This window comes from Solanum lycopersicum, chromosome 3, assembly GCF_036512215.1.
Source record: "Solanum lycopersicum chromosome 3, SLM_r2.1".
Classification (NCBI taxonomy): Eukaryota; Viridiplantae; Streptophyta; class Magnoliopsida; order Solanales; family Solanaceae; genus Solanum; species Solanum lycopersicum.
Genome location: NC_090802.1, coordinates 9,694,096 through 9,715,296, shown reverse-complemented (window position 1 = coordinate 9,715,296; position 21,201 = coordinate 9,694,096). Strand labels below are relative to the sequence as shown.

The window sequence follows — 21,201 nt, the reverse complement described above, 5'->3', positions numbered from 1 at the left end:
TATGAAATTTTTGAGATGCCTTTTAAGGGAATTTAGTACCCTTTTTATAGGCGTGAACTAGGGTTTAGGGTTAAATAGCCTCCAAGAATATTATTTGAGTTGAACACAATTTGTAGAGTTCCAACTCGAATTAAACGCATCTTGTAGAGTCCCACAAAATTTCAATGTCTACAAATGCCCCTGCTTCAAGGGTTGTCGGAGTGTAGACTTGATAAAACTCAAAGACGAGGCTTGAAGTACGTACTCATTCTTCCACCTTTGCAGCTTCAGATTTTCAGATTTGATTTAAGAGAGAAGAGATGAAGGGCAGATTTGGTCCCACTAGACGTGCCAATTTGTTATGTCGTACACAGTTTATACTCTTGCAGGCCAGGAATGACATGTAGTTTAGGCCGTACCTTAAGGAGCATTTTAACTCGAAGATTTAACGCAAATTTAAAGAGTTTTATGATATACAATTTAGACTCGTGCCTCAAGAAGGATTTTAACTCGATAATTTAACTCAAACATGAAGATCTAAGGGACATACAGTTTAAGCTCATGTTTCAAAGGGCATTTCAACTTGAAAATTTAACTCTAACTTGAAGATTTAAGTGACATACAGTTTAAGCTCGTATTTCAAAGAGCATTTCAACTTGAAGATTTAACTCGAACTTGAAAATTTAAGTGACATACAATTTAAGCTCGTGTTTCAAGGAGCATTTCAACTTGAAGATTTAACTCTAACTTGAAGATATAAGTGACATACACTTTTAAGCTCGTATTTCAAGGAGCATTTCAACTTGAAGATTTAACTCAAACTTGAAAATTTAAGTGACACACAGTTTAAGCTCGTGTTTCAAGGAGCATTTCAACTTGAAGATTTAATTATAACTTGAAGATTTAAGTGACATACAGTTTAAGCTCGTATTTCAAGGATCATTTCAACTTGAAGAGTTAACTCAAACTTGAAAATTTAAGTGACATACAGTTTAAGCTCGTGTTTCAAGGAGCATTTCAACTTGAAGATTTAACTCAAACTTGAAGATTTAAGTGACATACAGTTTAAGCTCGTATTTTGAGGAGCATTTCAACTTGAAGATTTAACTCAAACTTAAAAATTTCAGTGACATACAATTTAAGCTCGTGTTTTAAGGAGCATTGTAACTTGCGTTTAAGCTCATGCGTTAAGGAGCGTCTAGATATACATTGACTATTCAAAGTCATCTTCGGATGCAAACTCGACCCCACTTTGGAGTTCTTCTATATCTTCATCTTCATGAGGTCCATAGACAAGAGATTGTTGATCTTCTCTTAAAGTCACGCTTAATTCCATGTCATGTGCACGAGTTGCTAACTCTTGAAATTTATTGGGCTTTAATCCTTGCAAAATATAGTGAAGATCTCAATTCATACCTTGGATGCACATTTCAATGCTAAAAGGTTCACCAAGGCAATCTTTACAGTTGAGGCTTAAACTTCTCCAGTGATTGATAAAGTCAACAACTAACTCATCTTCACCTTGACGAGCCTTTGTAAGTTTCATCATACTAACGACACGTCTTGTGCTATAGAAACGATTAAGGAACTCTTGCTCTAATCTCTCCCAACTATCTATAGAATTAGGTTCAAGATCTGTGTACCAATCAAAGTCATTTTCTCTAAGAAATCGAACAAACACTTTAACAAGATAATCACCATACGTCCCAGCAATATTGCAAGTCTCGATAAAGTGCGCTATATGTTGTTTGGGATTTCCTTTGCCATGAAATTGTTGAAGCTTAGGATGTTGATAACCCTCATACATTTTCAAGTTATCAATCATTTGTGTATATGGATTTGCATATACGAGAGAAAATTTGGATGAAGACTCAGATTTGTCTTCGATAGCCTCTATAATAAAGTTCTTTAATTGATCAATTGGAATCAAACCTTCATCTTGAGATATGAATCTCTTTGGTCTTTGTTTGTTTTACGCAAGACACTTCTTTGTCTTCAATTTTAGAAAACTTTAGAGGTGATTTACTTGATCTTCTTTCAATCATGTTATCTATCTTATTTGTTAGCTTTGAAAGTTTAGCATCTTGTTCGTGTGCGCATTTATTCAGGCCTTCAATTACTTTAGTTAAGTTTGCTAGTTGTTCTTCTATAGTGGAAGACATTTTGATATTCTTTGATACTTAAAAAGTTGAGATGAGAGGTAGAGAATGGCACGCCCTAACAATTCTGTTGATAAATATCAATTCTGTTGATTCCTTGATTCTACTCCTAGGATTTATCCATGATTCAAGGGCCGTTAGTGGCGTAATTCTCGAATTAGAATGATTTATATTTGACCTCTCTATATGAATAATCCATCAATTTGTGAAATATTCGAGATTTTGATCTCTTTATGAAATTTCTGAGATGCCTTTAACGGGAATTTAGTACCCTTATATAGGCATAAACTAGGGTTCAGAGTTGAGTAGCCTCCAAGAATCCTAATTTGAGTTTAACACAATTAGTAGAGTCCCAATTCGAATTGAACGCATCTTGTAGAGTCCCACTAAAATTTCAATGTCTACAGAATCATTCATTTTTAAAAAGACAAATAGGATCATTCTTATTGAAACGAGGTGAGTACTTATTACTTTATAAATACTATTTAATCATTTGTAAGTGGAAATTATATACAAATATGTATGACACGCTGGATTGATCCTTTGTTAATACCTAAAATGATTCTTTATATAAAGTGTTTTTCCCTAATGAGCTATACAAAACACAAATTTAGAGTAGTTGGGATCTAATGTAAAATTACAAATATCAGGATAAGAAACTGGAAAACAAATTGACAAGATTGGGCCACATGTTAGTCTTTCTTAAAAAAAAAAAAAAGGAAGCTGACGATTGGAACATGTCAAATGAATAGGTCTAACGCAATTAACTAATGTGTCTGCAATAAATGTTGATAAAGATGGAAGCTGACGTTAACTAATTTCCCTTTTTAGATATAAATTATAATAAAAATGATTAATATTTATAATATATTTTCATCATATTAATATGCAAAAATATTGCAATTTATAATTATAATTTTTTATATTTTTTGAATCTCTAAATTTTTTGTTTAAATATTGAATTATAATATTATTTAATTTAACTTTGAAAAATTGTCAAATTGATTTTTTGAAAAGTGCAACATGACGAATAAAATTGAATAAAGAAAATATTTACTAAATATTTAAGTTGTAAAATTATATTTAATCAAATTCTAATATAAACAATAATACCGACCAAAAATGAGAAAAAAACAAAATAGTAATAAATTGAAGTTATAAAACATTAAGTTACCAACACTTCCGAGTTGTAAACTAATTGTGTAATATATTTCATTTATTTGTTTATTAAATTGGTTAAAATATTGAAGGAAAATAAATTTCTTCAAGAAGGTGTTTATTTTTCTATACTTGAAAGATTACATCTTTTGCAGCAAAAATAGTAATAAACAAAATAGGTCAGGATATTGTAAACTGTTTGTGTAATATATTTCATTTATTTATTTATTGAATTGGTTAAAATATTGAACGAAAATAAATTTCTTCAAGAAGGTATTTATTTTTCTATACTTCAAATATTACATCTTTTGCAGCAAAAATAGTAATAAACAAAATAGGTCAGGATATTATACACCATATCAGAAAATGCGAGATGTTTGCATGTCTTTCTCCGCATTTCTTACTTTATAAATAAAAAAAAAGTTGGGACAATGCACAAATATACTCTTATGTCCGAAATTTTATAGACACACTTATACTATACTAAAGTACTATTACTTTCTGAACTTATTTTAATAGTAACTTTTTATCCCATTTTGACCTATGTGGCACTATCTTGTGGGTCCAACACTGATTGATTTTTTTTCAAGCTAGTGTCACGTAGGTCGAAAAGAGGTAGAAAATGACGTATAAAATAAATTAAGGGGTGGAGGGTGATAGGACCTTAATATAATTTAAATGTGTCTCTAAAATTTCGAATATAATTTGAGGGGTTAATTGTGCATTTTACCAAAGAAGTCTACTACTCTCTGTCTCCATTTTATATATATATATATATATATATATATATATAGAAATAGGCGGCTGTGCTGGTACGGTTCAATATCTTAATGTTTTTTTTTTATTTTAATTCATGTGATATAGATAGAATTTAAAAAATTAAATAAATTTTAAAATGATTTAAGTTAATTACTTTTTGTCCTGCTTCATCTGTGAAATTTGGTATTTAAAATTAAAAGTCATAGTTAAAATAGGTATCATAATTTCAAAAAAATTACACACTAATTAAATTAAAATAGAACAAAAAAAATAATTTTTTGAATTTTTTGAGAAAAGAAAAAGAAACACGATGAAGACGACAAGTCGATGGAGACGTATCTGCTTCAGCACAAATTGTCTCTTACATAATAAGAGAAAGGTAGAATTTAGCAAGTTGATTATATTTTAATATGATTTAAGTTGTTAGTTACTTTGTCCTTCTTCAACGTTAAATCTTGAATTTAAAATCAACGTAACCAAAATAAATTTTATATTAAGAAATTATATAGTAATTAAATTAAAAAAAAACAAAAAAAAATTAATTTTAAATTTTCTTTAAAAATCGCGCTACATACTTCAACAAAAACTGTCTTATATAAATAAAGAAAATAATAGTATTTTATTGAGTACGCAATTTTTCTTTTAATAAAAAAGAGTGAAATTTGCCGTCCAAAAAATTACAACATATATATATTTATATATATAATTATTTCAATAATGTAGAATTATTTGTAAGTATAAAAATGGTGTAACTCTTTTTAAATTTAATTTAAAAGAGTGACGTAAATTTGGAAAACAAAAGTAACCGAACATTATTCCATACAAATACTCACCTTGAATATTGAGACACGCAAATTGGACGGTACTAATTAAATCAACAATAATTCACGAATTTGCCGGTATAATTAAATATTATTTGTCTAATATTATTTTCATTCACTTTAATTATCCTTTTCTATTTATGTAGTTTGAGAAATAATTTATTACTTCATTCTAATTTATTATTATTAATAATTATTATAATATTTATTAAAATATTAAATTTATAATATCTTAAAATAATAATATAATAAAATTTATCATTTAATTTGGGCAACTTTCACATATAGCAAACAAAAAATTCATATTTGTATGCTATAGCAAACTTTGCATAATTGCGCTCCATAGCAAACATAAAACTGTATAATTTGCTATACATATACAATTGTATAATTCGCTGGTCTAAATTATATAATTCGCTGGCCTATTTCGCTGCAATTGTATAATTTGTTTTGCATACATTTGAATCGAATTAAAATGTATATATATATTGCATAATTATAAGTGTATAGCAAGAAGATATATGTTTTTCTCGCTTTATACAAAAACAGAAACACAATATATACACTTCTGTTGTATAAAGCTAGAGAAAATTGTATAATTCGCAATTGTATAATTCGTTGACCTTTTTCTCTGCAATATTTGAAGTAAAATGTTTGTAAATTGTATAATTAAGTGTATAACACGAAGATATACATTTTTGCATGTGTATATACAATTTTCTCTCGCTTTATACAAAACAGAAACAGAATTATACACTTCTGTGTATAAAGCGAGAGAGACGAGCGAGAATGGAGAGTGGCGAGCGAGATTTTTGGGAGAGAGACGCTGGCAAATTTTAGCTAATGTTTGCTATGGAGCACAATTAAATCAAACCCTAGCTATTCCATTTAATTTAGGTTATTAGTTTGCTATTATATACAATTTTTTTTTTTTAATGTAAGTACAAATAGATTTTATATTCTTTTGTAACCTTTGTGGTCCTTGTTTTAGTAGGTTTTTAATTAAGAAGTCAATGAGTTGAAATTACTATTATAGCCTTAAAACAACGCAAATATGTATGTGGGCTCACGTGGGAAATGGTTGGTTGGTATAGCTAGGTATTTATAGTTACTTTTTTTTTTATAAAATTACTTAATTTGATATTTAGTTTTTGTGTATGATCGAAAGTTGAAAATTTGTGTTTGATTTAAAATATTCGATTCAAATGTACTTTTGTGAAACACGAACTTAAAACATTTGATGTGGTTTGTCAGGATCATTTTCAAATATTTTTATTGAAGTTGTGGACTTCTCATGACTAAATCGTAGTTTCAAACATTTTTATTGAAGTTGTGGATGTTTCATGGCTAAATCGTAGAACTTCTTTTTATTAAAGTTTTATCTGACTAGTAAAAAAAACTAATTTCAAATACTTTTGACTGAAGTATGTTGTAGACATTGAAAATTTATGAGATTATATACCATAAGTTTAATTTTAAATGGAATTTTTGGGGGTTACTTCATTATAAATTTTAAATTATGTCTATATAAAGGCTAATATTTTTTCTTGAAGCGGCATCTCAAGAATTTCTTAAATTAATGAAATATCCACAAAGAGATCAAGACGTGATCGAACTCTTCTTGACTATCAAATACTTTAAGAAAATTCACAAAATTCTCTTTACATGAAAATCAATTAATTCTCAAGAAGGTCCACTCATTAATGTTTGAGAAATATACTGTTCACTTAAGTGTGATGGATCTTGACTTGGCTCTGTTGAATGACAAATCTACTGTCATTATTGATAAGAGAAGTGAGGATCAGAAGTCTTTTCATAAATAATAGGAGCGCTCTAATAGATTGAGACTCATGTTCATGCGAATAACTGTTGCTAACAACATTAAAAGTACTATTCCACAAACAGAAAGTGTCAGGCAATACCTGAAGTTTGTGGAAGAACATTTTCGTTCTGCTGATAAGTCTCTCGCTGGTACACTAATGGCTGAACTCACGATCTTAAAATTTGATGGATCGATTAGTATGCAAAATCATATCATCGAGATGAATAACATTGCATCAAGACTTTCAACCTTGGGGATGAAAGTGGATGACACCTTCTTGATTCAGTTTATTATGAACTCATTGCTTCTTGAGTATGGATTATTCCAAATGAACTATAACACTATTAAGGATAAGTGAGATGTTAGTGAATTGTCCAGTATGATTACTCAAGAGGAATCAAGACTAAAGAAATAAGGAGATCATTCTATTAACCTTATGGGTCAAAGAGCTGGTAAAGGACTTAAAGTGAAAGCCAACAAGTATTTACAAAAAAGCACCTGCTAAAATTTCACATGATGTTTATAAGGAACTCAAGGCTGATGTGTGTCGTTCTGTAAAAGGAAAGACACAATCAGAAAGATTGCTTGAAACACAAAACTTGATTTGAAAAGAAAGGCACATTTAGTGCCTTTGTATGTTTCAAATCAAATTTTTAGTCGAAGTTCTTAACAATACTTTGTGGCTTTCTTTAGGTGCAGTTATTCATGTATCCACTATATTGCAAGGATTCATAATGATCCAAACTACGAATCCTAATAAAAAAATTCTTATTCATGAAAGATCACATGAAGGTTAAAATTGAAGGCATAGGGACTTACTGTTTGATCTTGGAGACTGGACACACATTGATCTGTTACAGACTCTTTATGTTACTTTAGTTTCTAGAAATTTGATTTCCCTTTCAAGACTTGATGTTCTGTATTTGTATTTAAGTTTGGACATGGATGTTTCAATTTATATAAGAATACTATTTTATAATTCTGGTGTTCTTATTGATGATTTATATAGATTAAAAAACTCGATAATAATTTTTCTGAATCCCTACTTACTATTCATCAAAATATTAAAACTAAAAGTAGTTCGCTAAATGAAAATTTTGCTTATTTGTGGCATAAACGTTTGGATCATGTATCCAAAGAACGATTAGAGAATTAGTAAACAATAAGATTTTTTGAATACGAATTTTAATGATCTTGATATATGTTTGAATTGCATTAAAGGAAAGCAAAAAAAGCATATCAAGAAAGGTTCCACATGAACATTCAGCTTCTTGAAATTATACACGCTGATATTTATGGATCCTTTAATGTTCCATCTTTTGGTGGATAAATATATTTTATCACCTTTATCTATTATTCACATTAAGGATTTATCTATTTGTTGAAAAAAAAATCTCAAGCAGCGGACGCTCTCAAAGTGTATGTTAAAAAGGTTGAAAGACAATTAAATAAGAAAGTGAAAATCATTAGGTCAGATAAAGGTGGTGAATATTACGAAAATTATAATAAATTAGAACAATGTCTAGGTCTATTTGCGAAATTCCTTGAGAACGGTGTTGAATGATGAAGTGTAGAAATTAATGAGGTAAGGGTAAATATTTCATTGCCCATGGATGTACCTACTTCTACACCAATCATAAATGTTGTTCCTCTTGTTGAAGAACACTTTAACAATTTTGAACAATATTTGGGTGAAACACTTCAAAAAGGAACTAACTCACAAATATCTGACGCAAATGAACCATAAACAATGTCATAAAGAAAATCGGCATTATGTGATTTATTTGCAAGAGTCAAATTTTTGACATTGAAATTAATAAAAATTTGATTTCATTTTTCACTAGACACAGAAAGCAATGAGTCTAATAAACGAATTGATGCCATGAATGAAGAGTTGAAATACATGGAATACAGAGTTTGGGATCTCGTTCAATTATCAGAAAGTTCTAAAATAATCGAGTGTAGATGGGTCTTCAAGACTAAACGTGATTCAAATGATAATATTGAACGATATAAAGCCAAACTTGTTGCCAAGAGAAACACTAAAAAAAAGGCATTGATTATAAAGAGACCTTTTCATCGGTCTCAAAGAAAAACTCATTAAGAATTATTTTGTCTTTGGTAGCTCATTATGATTTAGAATTACATCAAATGAATGTGAAAAGTGTCTTTCTTAATGTAGACCTCAAATGAGGATGTTTATATGGACCAACCTAAGAGTTTCAAAATTAAAGGAAAAGATCAAATGGTGTGTAAACTAAAGAAGTCAACATATGGACTCAAATATGCCTCACAAAAATCATATCTAAAGTTTAATGATACCATAAAATCTTTTGGATAAGGAAATTACCGTTGATCCGTGTTAATACCAAAAGATCAGTGGGAGTAAGTTTACATTTTTAGTCTTATATGTTGATGACATTTTACTTGCTGCTAATGATTTAGGCATATTTTGTGAGACGAAAAACTTTCTCTCTATGAACTTTGAAATGAAAGACATGGGTGAGACATCCTATGTGATAGGGATAGAAATATTCCGTGATAGATCACAAGGATTATCGAAACTGTATCAAAGGGCTATATCAAAAAAGTTATAGAGAGATTTAACGTGAACAATTGTTCAGCAAGAATAGTTCTTATTAAAAAGGATCTCATGCTATGCCCAAAGAATGATGTAGAACGAAAAGAAATGGTCTCAATTCCTTAATCTTTAATTGTTGGAAGTTTCATGTATGTTCAAACATGCACAAGACCGTATATTAGATTTGTGGTCGGAATGTTAGGAAGATATCAATGTATCCTGGAATTGATCACTGAAAACCTACAAAGAAAGTTTATGGCACGTTATGAAGGCACAATTCATATATTATGGTTGAAAAACTTTATTTCAAGACTTGGGGTTGTTGACACCATTACCAAGCCACCGAAAATTAATTGTGATAATGCTGCAATAATATTCTTCTCTAAGAATGATAAGTACTCCAAATGTGTCAAACATATGAAATTAAAGTACTTTACTGTCAAAGAAGAAATTTTGAAACAAAAAGTGTTACTTAAGAATATTACAACTAATTTCATGATTGTAGATCTGTTAACAAAAGGTTTACAGCCAAAGACATTTAAAGAACATGTTCAAAGAATGAGTCTTGGTTGTACTTATGATTGATACATTTATGATGTTTTATACTCTGAGCTCAAATTATGTATTTCTAATATACATTAATTAACATCTTGTTTCTCATAATGATGTACACGTTATTGTTTCAAAAAATTACAAGACGAGTCTCTATGAGACATTATTGTGGACCGTAATGTTATATGTTTTTATAGCTTATGAACCTAGTATGATAAGTTTCTAATGTAGTAGTATATGGAAGGAAGTATGTAGCTTAAAATCTATTTACAACTACCATAACTCGCATTAGTAGTTTGTTATTATTTTGTATGCATGAAGGACATTATAGAAGAGATCTATTGTATGCCAACTAATGTTTATTAAATATTAATGATATATGGTTATGGGCCAAGTGGGAGAATGTAAGAATTATTATTAATTATTAATTATTTCATACTTATGGCCCAAGTTACTAGCAATTCAAGTAATACCATGCGTAGTATTTAATAAGGAATAGATCTCGTCCGTACACTGGTTACTTGATGGATGTACCAGATTAAATTATAACCTCTATAAATTGGTCCTCCTTCCACCAATTAGGGTTACCACATATTCTCTACAATAATTTCATCACTGATGATTGTGGTAACATAAAGTTAGGGCAAGAAGGTTGAAACCAATTTACAACTAACGCTTTTGTTTTTCTCTGTGATGATATCTTCCTTATCATGTATGTGCTCTTAACGATCTCTATATATGATTATCGTGTTCAAGATCCTGAAATTATGTTATAAAGTATTTAATCTTACAAAAACTACTATTACTACTTGTAATTGCACGTGACTCTAGAGAGTAAACTACAATAAAAATTATATAAAATATGTGCATAGCGATATAATTTTGTACAATAACTAAGAACGAATTTATTCCAAAACTACAAATGATGAGTGTTTTTATAAATATAAAAGTTTGGGGTAATTTTTAAATTTTTAAATAATAATAGAATTTGGTTCAAATTCCAGATTTGCTTAGAACTTGGGATGTTTGTCAAGTACAAACAAATTATATGACCAAACACTAATTCACAAAAAAAATTCAAGTTTTTTCTCAAATATATTTGTGGCATTAGATGCAACTCTAACTCCACATAACCACAAAAATGAAGCTTTATTTTAGGAGCACTTCAAATTAAATCTCGTGTTTGAGTTTCATCAAGTCTTCATTCCGATAAATCTTAAAATAGAGATATTTGTAGATATTTTAATTTTGTGGGACTCTACTGTTGACATCCTTTAAATTGGAGAAACGTCGCGGTGACTCAAATTAAAAAGAATTTTCTTTGAAGAATTTTAAAACGAGTAAAGGAGTTTAAGGAAAAGGGAGTCACCACCTAATTTTTAGGAAAACTAGGAAACCAATCGATAAATTAACTAAAAAGGAATATCTACGAAATCAATTTGATTCTAGGTAAGGGGTTCAAGTTATTTCAAAGGGAAGAGATTAGACATCTTTCGAAATTCACAACTATGTTTCCGACTGAGTTCACTTTTTCAAATTAAGGAGGAGAATGAAATAATGTACAAATATAATAAACATGCAATATACATAATAAAATAAAATAATAATACCGGCCTAAGGTTTGCCTAACATCGATATATACAAAATAATGAATTGAAAATAGTAATTCGAACTCCTTTCGAATAGCTTCAAGCAAGTCTTGGGTACTTGTAAACATACTTAGTAAAAGTGTTAGTAATCAATAAATAAATATGAATAAAATTGAATACATGAAATAATAACTTAAAAATAGAATCCCGTCTTATTAACATGGGAGATCTTGGAAATCGACGATAATTTCTTCATCAGCCAATTTAACAAATAAAAATATATGAACTTAAATTAAATTTCCGTCTATTTAAATAGAGAGACCTCCAAATCCGATGAAAAAGTTCTCTCATTGGCCAATTGTAACATACAGTAATATAAATCGAACAAACTAAGTTGTAAATCAACATAAGATAATCTGAAAGATGACCATATGATAACAAATTAACAATAGTATAACTGAAAATACTTAAAAATACATATAACCTTATTAAATAAATCAAGAGCAATTAGTTAACGAACATATGAAAGGAGATATATAAACTATCATTATAGTAAAAATGAATTAAACAAGAAATAACATTACACAATAAGTAAAGCTATATCAACCTAATAAAATAATACCTAGAAAACAGTAACAAAAAATCAAATAAAATATTTATACAAAGGAAACTAAACAAACAAACAATAATATCAATTAAATCCCAATAAAATACAAAATAATAATAAGCAATAATATAGTAAACTCAACAATTATGAATATTGAAGTAAAAGTTCACTAGAATATTTTTTTTTATAGTAAGTAAAGTCCAACACAAAATTTTAGACAAATAGTAATATAATAATGATATATCGTGGTTTTACGATATTTTTAATGCTTTTTTATTTAAGTTTAGTGTGTCCAAAAATCTTTTTGTACTAATTTTTACGTAAGTTTCTCTTTATTTTGAGGAAATCTGTCTAAAAGATGAATGCGGAGGTTTTTGAGCGAGAAATACAGAAAAGTACCACCTACAGAGCTTGTGACGGTTCGTCGTGCCCGTGACGGTCCGTGGGTGACATCGTAGTGCAGCTGTTGGAGGAAGATGGAGAATTCTGATCAAGTGTTGGGTTACGGAGTGAGTGACAGACCGTCGTAGCCATGACGGTCCGTCCTGCTGGTTCGTCATGAAGATCAGGGAAGTAGTCCAGTACCCAAATTACAAGAGTTCAAGTGTTTTGGAACGGAGAACCTCGACGGACCGTTGTGCCTGTGACGATCCGTCATACCTGCCGTCGAGGGTAATGAAAAGAGCACCAAAAGAAATTGCACAAGTATGAGACGACGGAGTCCATGACTGTCTGTCGTGACCACGACGATCTGTCGCGAGGTCCGTCGATCCAGCCGCATTTTGAAAAATTTCCAGCAAATAGAGTCCTTATTTAATTAGGTTCTTATTTTTTATAAATAGTTTGAAAAACCTCGTTTTTGGGGTTAGACTTTTGGTTATTTGAGCTTCTTTTGTGGATTAGAGTTGGTGATTATTATTACACTTTTGGAGAATCTTTAGTCTTCGATTAATTGCAGTAATTGATTGTTGGTGATTTTTGTTGATTAATCAAGTGAACTTTTGGATTTTATTCTTTCTCATTGATGTAAATGCATGAATTCTTATATTATATATTTGAATATTGTGATTATGACTATGACTATGGGTAACTATACTCCATAACTAGGGTTGTGGGAACCATAGTCGAATAATGAGGTAAAACCTAACTAAAATAACAATTCTAGAATAGTGTCTTGCATGTATTGATAATTCTTTCGCTTAGAAGTCTTTTTAGCGGATGACCAACGTTAGAACTAGCCTTAATGCTACTTGCCGGACCAAGGAGGTAGATAATAGGGAAAGAATTATCAACATAAATTTAGTGTATACTATCTAATAGGCTAGTATTGATTGATACGAGGTAATAACTTAGTCAAATATCGAATACGATGCTTAATATGAGGTAAAGATAAGGGTTATTATAGCAACATACATAGGTAGACCAAGGTGCGGAGTGAAATTTCTAGATGCCGGACCAAGGATTTAAAAATACATAATTTATCATTTTGCATGCAAGGTATCACGAAAGAATTGTTATAGTTAGAATTATCAAGTTATGAACCTGTGGGGAACACGTAACCTTAGTTACTTTTATTAATTGAATAAACTCCAACATTTGAAGGTGTTAGTTGTCTCCTTTAATTTCACTAGTTATTTTCATTTATTTAGAAATAGAAAAACCTTTTTTTTCTTCGTTTTTGCTTTCCAAGGAAGTAATTTTCTGAACAATAGTAATAATATATTGAAGTTAAGTCTAATCTATTTTCCTTGTGGGAACGATCACAACCTCATTAGTTGGGTTGTTTATTACTTGACACGACCGCTTTAAGTTTGAGCGTAACAAATAACTTAAAAGAAAAATTAAAAATGAAAGAATATGTCATAATACTTGCCGGAAAGAATCCAAAATTAAAAACAGACCTTTGGAGCCTCAAGTCTTTTTTTCGGTGAGACCAAACGTGTGACCATTCTAGCATATTTGGAAATGAAGTTCTCTTGGAGTTCGAAGGTATCGCCGGAGCTGGTGTTGAGGCTTGCTGCTCCGATATTGAATCGTAAAGGGAAAAAGAGAATAGGAACGGTGGTTTTATTATTCTTCGATTTGGAGCTTGTTTCGCCGGAAAAGGTAAAAAAAGAATTGGGTTTTAGGTGGCTGTTTGGGGTAGGATTTCTGGTGGATTTGGGGTTGTGGGAGGTTTTTGATGGTGGTTTGGTGGGTCACGAGTTGACTGCTTTCCGGTGGGGTTTTGGAGGCAGTTTCGGTTGGTAGTTCGGGATCTGTTTCAGGTGTTTTTCCAGTGATGTTTTGGTCAAAGAAAATGGAGGTTGCTCCTTTTTTTTGGGTGTCTGTTTGGAGATAGTTTCTGGGTGGTTTCTTGTGGATTTCCGGTGATGTTTTGGAATGCAGTTTGTACCACCACTAATGGTGTTTTCCGGTTAGAATCTGGTGGGTTTAGGGAGGAATTTTGTGGTTTAGCATGGGGTTTTGGGTGGTGGAACGGTGAAGATTTTGTGATGTTCTGGTTGTTCTGAGGTTGGTGTTGTTGGTCGAGCTTGGTTTTTGGATTTTGCGTTTTGTAGCCGCTTAAAATTTATTAAACATAAACTTGTTCGAATTATATCAAATGAATGAATATATTAATCCAAATAAATATTATGAATTAATATAATTAATTTAATTCATATATGAATTTAATTAAAGTTCGCTTCATAAAGCTCATATGATATTTCACTTAAATTTGATAGTCGACGAAAGTCCTGTTCCAATAGCAACTCTTCTATTCTAAAACTATAAATAGGGGTCTCATAATTCAGGAAAATAGAACCGAGAATTCTAAACAAGAAGCTAGAGAAAACTCGTAGATCAAAAGCCATAAATTTCTCTACAGTTTCAAGAATTCAAGAATTCAAGTGTTCAAGTTCAAGATTTGAAGAAGTCAAGATCAAGTTCAAGAACGATTAAGATCAAGACTATCGAATTTAAGATCAAGCTCCAAGCCCTTGAATTCAACTACAAAGTCAAGATCAAGATCAAGATCAAGTCCAAGTATAAGTTCAATTCCAAGATCAAGTTTAAGAACGATCAAGATCAAGACCACCAGATTCAAGATCAAGTTCCGAGCCATTGAATTCAACTATAAAGTCAAGTTCAAGTTCATGTTCAAGTTCAAGTTTAAGTTCAAGATCTAAATAAATTTCAAGTCAAAATCAAGTCCAAGATCTAAATCAAGATAGAGATAGAGATAGAGATCAAGTCCAAGTCCAAGATCAAGATCAAGATAGAGATCAAGATCAAGTCCAAGTCCAAGTCCAAGAAGAAGTCAAGATCAACTTCAAGAATGATCAAGATCAAGACCATAAAATTCAACATCAATCTCCAAGCCCCTTGAATTCAACTAGAAAGTCAAGATCAAGGTAAAATTTAAGTCCAAGATCAAGATCAAGTCCAAGTTCAAGTTCAAGTCTAAGATCAAGATCAAGTCCAAGTTTAAGTTCAACTCCAAGATCAAGATAGAGATCAAGATCAAAATAAATCACAAGTTCAAGATCAAATATTAAATTCCTGAAATTATATTTGAAAAGGCGAATTCAGAGGAATCATAGAGATTGTAACACTCGCACTGAAAATAATAAATCGATTGTTGCTATAATCTTCCGTTCTTGATTATTATTTTCTCGACGTGAATTTTATTGTCTATAAATTCTGACACGCCCAGTGGGACAATCTCTACCTTTCATGTCAACTTTCAAGCATAAAAAAATATAAAAATGTTTTCCACTATAGAAGAACAATTAGCAAGCTTAACTAAAGCAATTGAAGTCTTGACAAAGTGCACACACAAAAAAGATGCTAAACTTTTCAAGCTGACAATTAAGATGGATAACATGATTGAAAGAAGATCAAGTCAATTACATTTGAAGCTTTCTAAAATTCAAGACGAAGGAGAGTCTTGCGTAAAGCAAAAAAAGATCAAAGAGATTCATATCAGCTGAAGGTTTGATTCCGATTGATCAATTAAAAAACTTTATCATAGAGGCTATCAAAGACAAATTCGAGTCTTCATCCAATTTTTCTCACATATATGCAAAGCCATATACACAAAGGATTGATAACTTGAAAATGTATGAGGGTTGTCAACCTCCAAAGCTTCAACAATTTGATGGCAAAGGAAATCTCGAACAACATATAGCGCACTTTATTTGAGACTTGCAATGCTGCAGGGATGTATGGTGATTATCTTGCTAAAGAGTTCGTTTTATCTCTCAAAGAAATTGCCTTTGATTGGTACTCAGATTTTCAACCTATAGATAGTTGGGAGCGATTAGAGCAAGAGTTCCTTAATCGTTTCTATAGCAAGAGACTTGTCGGTAGTATGATAAAACTTGCAAAGGCTTGTTAAGGTGAAGATGAGTTTGTAGTTGGCTTTATCAATCGTTGGAGAAGTCTAAGCCTCAACTGCAAAGATCGCCTTAGTGAAAATTCTAGCATTGAAATGTGCATCCAAGGTATGAATTGGTGTCTTCACTACATTTGCAAGGATTAAAACCCTATACATTTGAAGAGGTTGTAATTCGTGAACATGACATGGAATTAAGCATGACTTTAAGAAAAGATCAACAATCTCCTACCTATGGACCTCATGAAGATGAAGATATATAAAAACTCCAAAGTGGGGGTAAGTCAACATTCTAAGAAGACTTTGAAGAGTCAATATATATCTAGACGCTCCTTAACACATGAGCTTAAATTGCAAGTTACAATGCTCCTAGAAACACGATCTTAAACTGTATGTCACTTAAATCTTCAAGTTGAAATGCTCCTTCAAACACGAGCTTAAACTGTATGTCATTTACATCTTCAAGTTGAAATGTTCATTGAAACACGAGCTTAAACTGTATGTCACTTAAATCTAAGTTTGAGTTAAATATTCAAGTTGAAATTCTACTTGAAACACGAGCTTAAACTGTACGTCACTTAAATCTTTAAGTTTGAGTTAAATATTCAAGTTGAAATGCTCCTTGAAACACGAGCTTAAACTGTATGTCACTTAAATCTTTAAGTTTTAGTTAAATCTTCAAGTTGAAATTCTCCTTGAAACACGAGCTTAAATTGTATGTCACTTAAATATTCAAGTTAGAGTTAAATCTTCAAGTTGAAATGCTCCTTGAAATACGAGCTTATAATGTATGTCACTTAAATCTTCAAGTTTGAGTTAAATCGTCAAATTGAAATGATCATTGAAACACGAGCTTAAATTGTATGTCACTTAAATCTTCAAGTTGAAATGCTCCTTAAAACACGAGCTTAAACTGTATGTCCCTTAAATGTTCATGTTTGAGCTAAATCATTGAGTTAAAATACTCCTTGAGACATGAGTCTAAACTGTATATCGTAAAAATCTTTAAATTTGAGCTAAATCTTCTAGTTAAAATGCTTATTAAGGTATGAACCTAAACTGCATGTCACTCATGGCGGCATGGTTCACAAGAGTATAAATTGTGCACGACACAAAATAAAATCACTCACTCCTCCAGAACTACATTGTGACTTGATCCTTTTCATCTAGGTACTTAGGCACTTAGAACCATATTCTAAGTTCAGTTGCATGAGTGTCTGTTATTTGTAGTTTTGATAATTTGACAAACTTAGGGACCTCATAAAGGTACCGGGTTTTCTATTTGAGTATTGCAGGTGTCTTGTTTGAAGTATTGCATATGAAACAAACCCAGAGACCTAGTAGAGGTACCGGACTCTCATGATGATGAGCCAGTCGACTGCCAGCTGGAGACGGTACAGAAAGTAGGTGCACACTTCCCGATGGCGTCAGAAAAGTGTGACCTTTCCAACCAATGGCAAAGAAGTTTAGGAAAGTGACTTGACCATATAAAAGGCATTTTCCTAAACATTTGTAGTTAGTTTTTGCTACTTGATAAATTTTTTTCAAGAACTCTTGCGAAGGCTACACAAAAAGCAAAGGCAGAATTATTTCAAGGACAATAGCAACATCTGGAGCATTTCGTCTAGTTGTTTAGGAATTTATTCTCTTGTTCTTAAATTGTAAACCACTCCTAACTTTATAAAGGAATTGGTGTGTTGTGTTAGAAGTCTAGGTTGTCCAGGTGGGATAGCTTAGTGGGTAGATTGTTTTTCTACTTAGGCTTGTTGAGCAATAGAGGACTATTGCTTAATGGTAAGATTGATAACTCTTTCTTATGTTTGGTGTAATCGTGTTTCGCTTTTGCTTTTGAAGATTAGTGAAAACGATTGAAAATCCTGTGAGACAGGTCGTAGTTTTACTCCCTTAAGCAAGGAGGTTTCCACGTAAAATCATTGTGTTGATTTTACTGCATTTAACTTTCTGGTATTTTTCTGAAGTAAAGTAAGGGACCTGGTCCATTACTTATTAAGTGAAGGCATACATTCTATCAAGTGGTATCAGAGCAGGCACTACCTATTTGGTTAACACCAAGGAAGTGATTTTGTTCTAGAATGGCAGCTCCACTTAACCTCGAAGAAGGTCAGTCATCACACAGACCTCCTCGTTTCAATGGACATTCCTACAGTTGGTGGAAAGTTAGAATGCACGATTACCTCATGGCTGAAGATATCGAGTTATGGGATATTATACTAGATGGACCCTTTGTTCCAATGATGGAAGAAAAGGATGGAGAAAAGACCATTACTGTTCCAAAGCCCAGGTAGAAATATGATGATGCTGAAAGGAAAAAGATTGAAAAGGGTTTCAAAGCTAAAACTCTTCTGGTCTGTGGGATAGGACCTGATGAGTACAACAGAGTGTCACCCTGTGAGTCTGCTAAAGAAATTTGGGATTGCTTGTTGATTGCACATGAAGGAACTGAACAAGTCAAAGAATCTAAGATTGACATGCTCACATCACGATATGAGAACTTCAAAATGAAGGAAGGAGAAACAATACATGACATGTTCACCAAGTTGTCTTCCATTACAAATGAAGTCTGGGTGAACCTATAAGCATGACCAAACAAGTCAGGAAAGTGCTTCGAATTCTTCCAAAGTCTTGGGAGAGCAAAGTTGATGCCATTACAGAAGCCAAGGACTTGAAGGTGCTGACCATGGATGCCTTGATTGGTAATTTTAAAACACATGAGATGAATCGAAACTATGATTTGTCAAAAAAGGAAGCCAAGAAGGACAAGTCATTGATGTTGAAGTATAAATCAGATGAAGATTCAAGTGATGATGATGATATGGCATATCTCATCAGTAGATTTCAAAAGGTTGTGAGAAAAAACAAAATTTATAAAAGAGGAACAAATGAGACTCGAAATGCTGCTCAAGGTGATACTTTCTACAAGTGTGGAAAATCTGGGCACTTCATCAGAGAGTGTCCTTTGCTCTAGAATGAAAACAAGGAACATCAAAAACACAGGGGTGGTATAGAAAATAGAAGGGACCTAGTACCTGGTAACAGAGATCGTAAAACTGCTGCTGATATGGTTGTCAAAAGGGCTCTTGCTGCATGGGGGGATTCTTCAAGTGATTCAGAAGATCCTGATGAGCCAAAAGATGTGTCTATGGTTGCTGTGCATGAGGAGGAAACTGTCTTCAATGAAATGTTTGCTCTCATGGCACACACAGAAAATAAAGAAGAGGACAATCAGGTAACTCTCTTGACATTAAAAATGACTTGGATAAATATTCTCTTAAAAAATTGAGAACCTTGGCAAAAGTCATGCTAGATTCTGTGATAGAGTTAACATCTGAAAGAGATACCATGAATGCTGAACTTGAAATTTTAACTGAAAACAAAGGTCAATTTGAAGACACAATGTCAAGCATGGTGTCTCTAGAGTTAAATAACTCTGAACTTAAGAACCAGTTGTGTCAGATTACTGAAGAAGCTGAAAAGCTAAATGGAAAGTCAAATAGTTTGCAAGCTGAAATTCAAGAAAAATTGAAAAACTGAGAAAAATCTTAGTCTGTCACTTGAAAAGAGTAACAAATTAGAACAGGATATTGTGAAACTTAAGGAAGAGCTTGAAAATTCTCTTAAGTGGACTAAATCCTTAAAGTTGCTGTCAAATGTGACAAATCAGAGTAATTTCAATAAGAAAGGACTAGGAACTCTGAACATAAGTCCTCCTTATAATCCTCACAGTAAGTATGTGTTTGTGTCTGACAATCTGTTGTGTCTTCATTGTGGTAAGAACGGACATTTGAAGAATGAGTGTGTTGGCTGGAGAAACTCGTGTGAAAAATACTCTAATTATGCTGAAAGACAAAATGTACCAAAAGAGAGACCTGGTCCTACAGAGCCTGTCTCAACTCACAGATTTTCAAAGAAAAAATCTGTTCCTGCTCCTATGTCTTTTGTTAGAAAGCCTCAAAGTTTACCATATTGGACCAAGTACAATCTGATCACTCCTTTGCCTGCCTACTGGGAACTCAAGCTGAAATGGGTTCCCAAGCTTAACAAGTGATTTTTGGTGCAGGTGAGTGAGAGGAGCAGCAGTCAATGTTAGTATATGGATAGTGACTGCTCTAAACATATGACTGGTGATATGACTGGTGATGTAAAGAATTTCCTCTCACTCAAGACCCTCCAAGGAGGAGGTGTCTCATTTGGTGATGGCAAGAAGGGGTACATTCTGGGAGTTGGCAAAGTAGGAAGATCTCTTGAAGATTCAATTGACAATGTTTACCATGTGGATGGGTTGAAGTACAACTTGCTAAGTGTGTCACAAATCTGTGACAAAGGAAATGAGGTCAAGTTTACTTCTGAGAAATGCACTGTGGTGAGTTTAACTACAAACAAGGTAATTCTCACTGCACACAGAAGTAAAAATATGTATGTGGCAAACTTGGAAATCTCTCATGGAGATGACTTAACATGTCTCAGTGCTCAAAATGAAAATGCTGATCTCTGGCATCGTAGGCTGGGACATGTGAGTTCATCCTTATTGAATAAGTTGATTTCAAAGGACCTGGTCCGAGGGTTGCCCAAAATGAAGTTTGCTGAAAATAAAATATGTGAAGCTTGTGTTAAAGGAAAGCAAATCAGATCATCATTCAAGCCCAATAATCAGGTAACATCATCCAGAACCTTAGAGCTGCTTCATATGGACCTTTGTGGACCCTTGAAGGTTCAAAGCAGAAATGGCAAGAAGTACATTTTGGTGATTGTTGATGACTATTCAAGATACAGCTGGA

At 32.1% G+C, this 21,201-nt stretch overlaps 1 protein-coding gene across 1 annotated transcript; it reads left to right on the top strand.

Moving 5' to 3' along the window:
- Window positions 1-18,498: 18,498 nt before the first annotated feature.
- LOC138347385 (uncharacterized) lies at window positions 18,499-19,002 on the top strand. Its single transcript, XM_069295684.1, has 2 exons — window positions 18,499-18,707; window positions 18,804-19,002. Exons 1-2 carry the CDS (start codon window positions 18,499-18,501, stop codon window positions 19,000-19,002), a joined length of 408 nt encoding a protein of 135 aa, XP_069151785.1.
- Window positions 19,003-21,201: the final 2,199 nt, after the last annotated feature.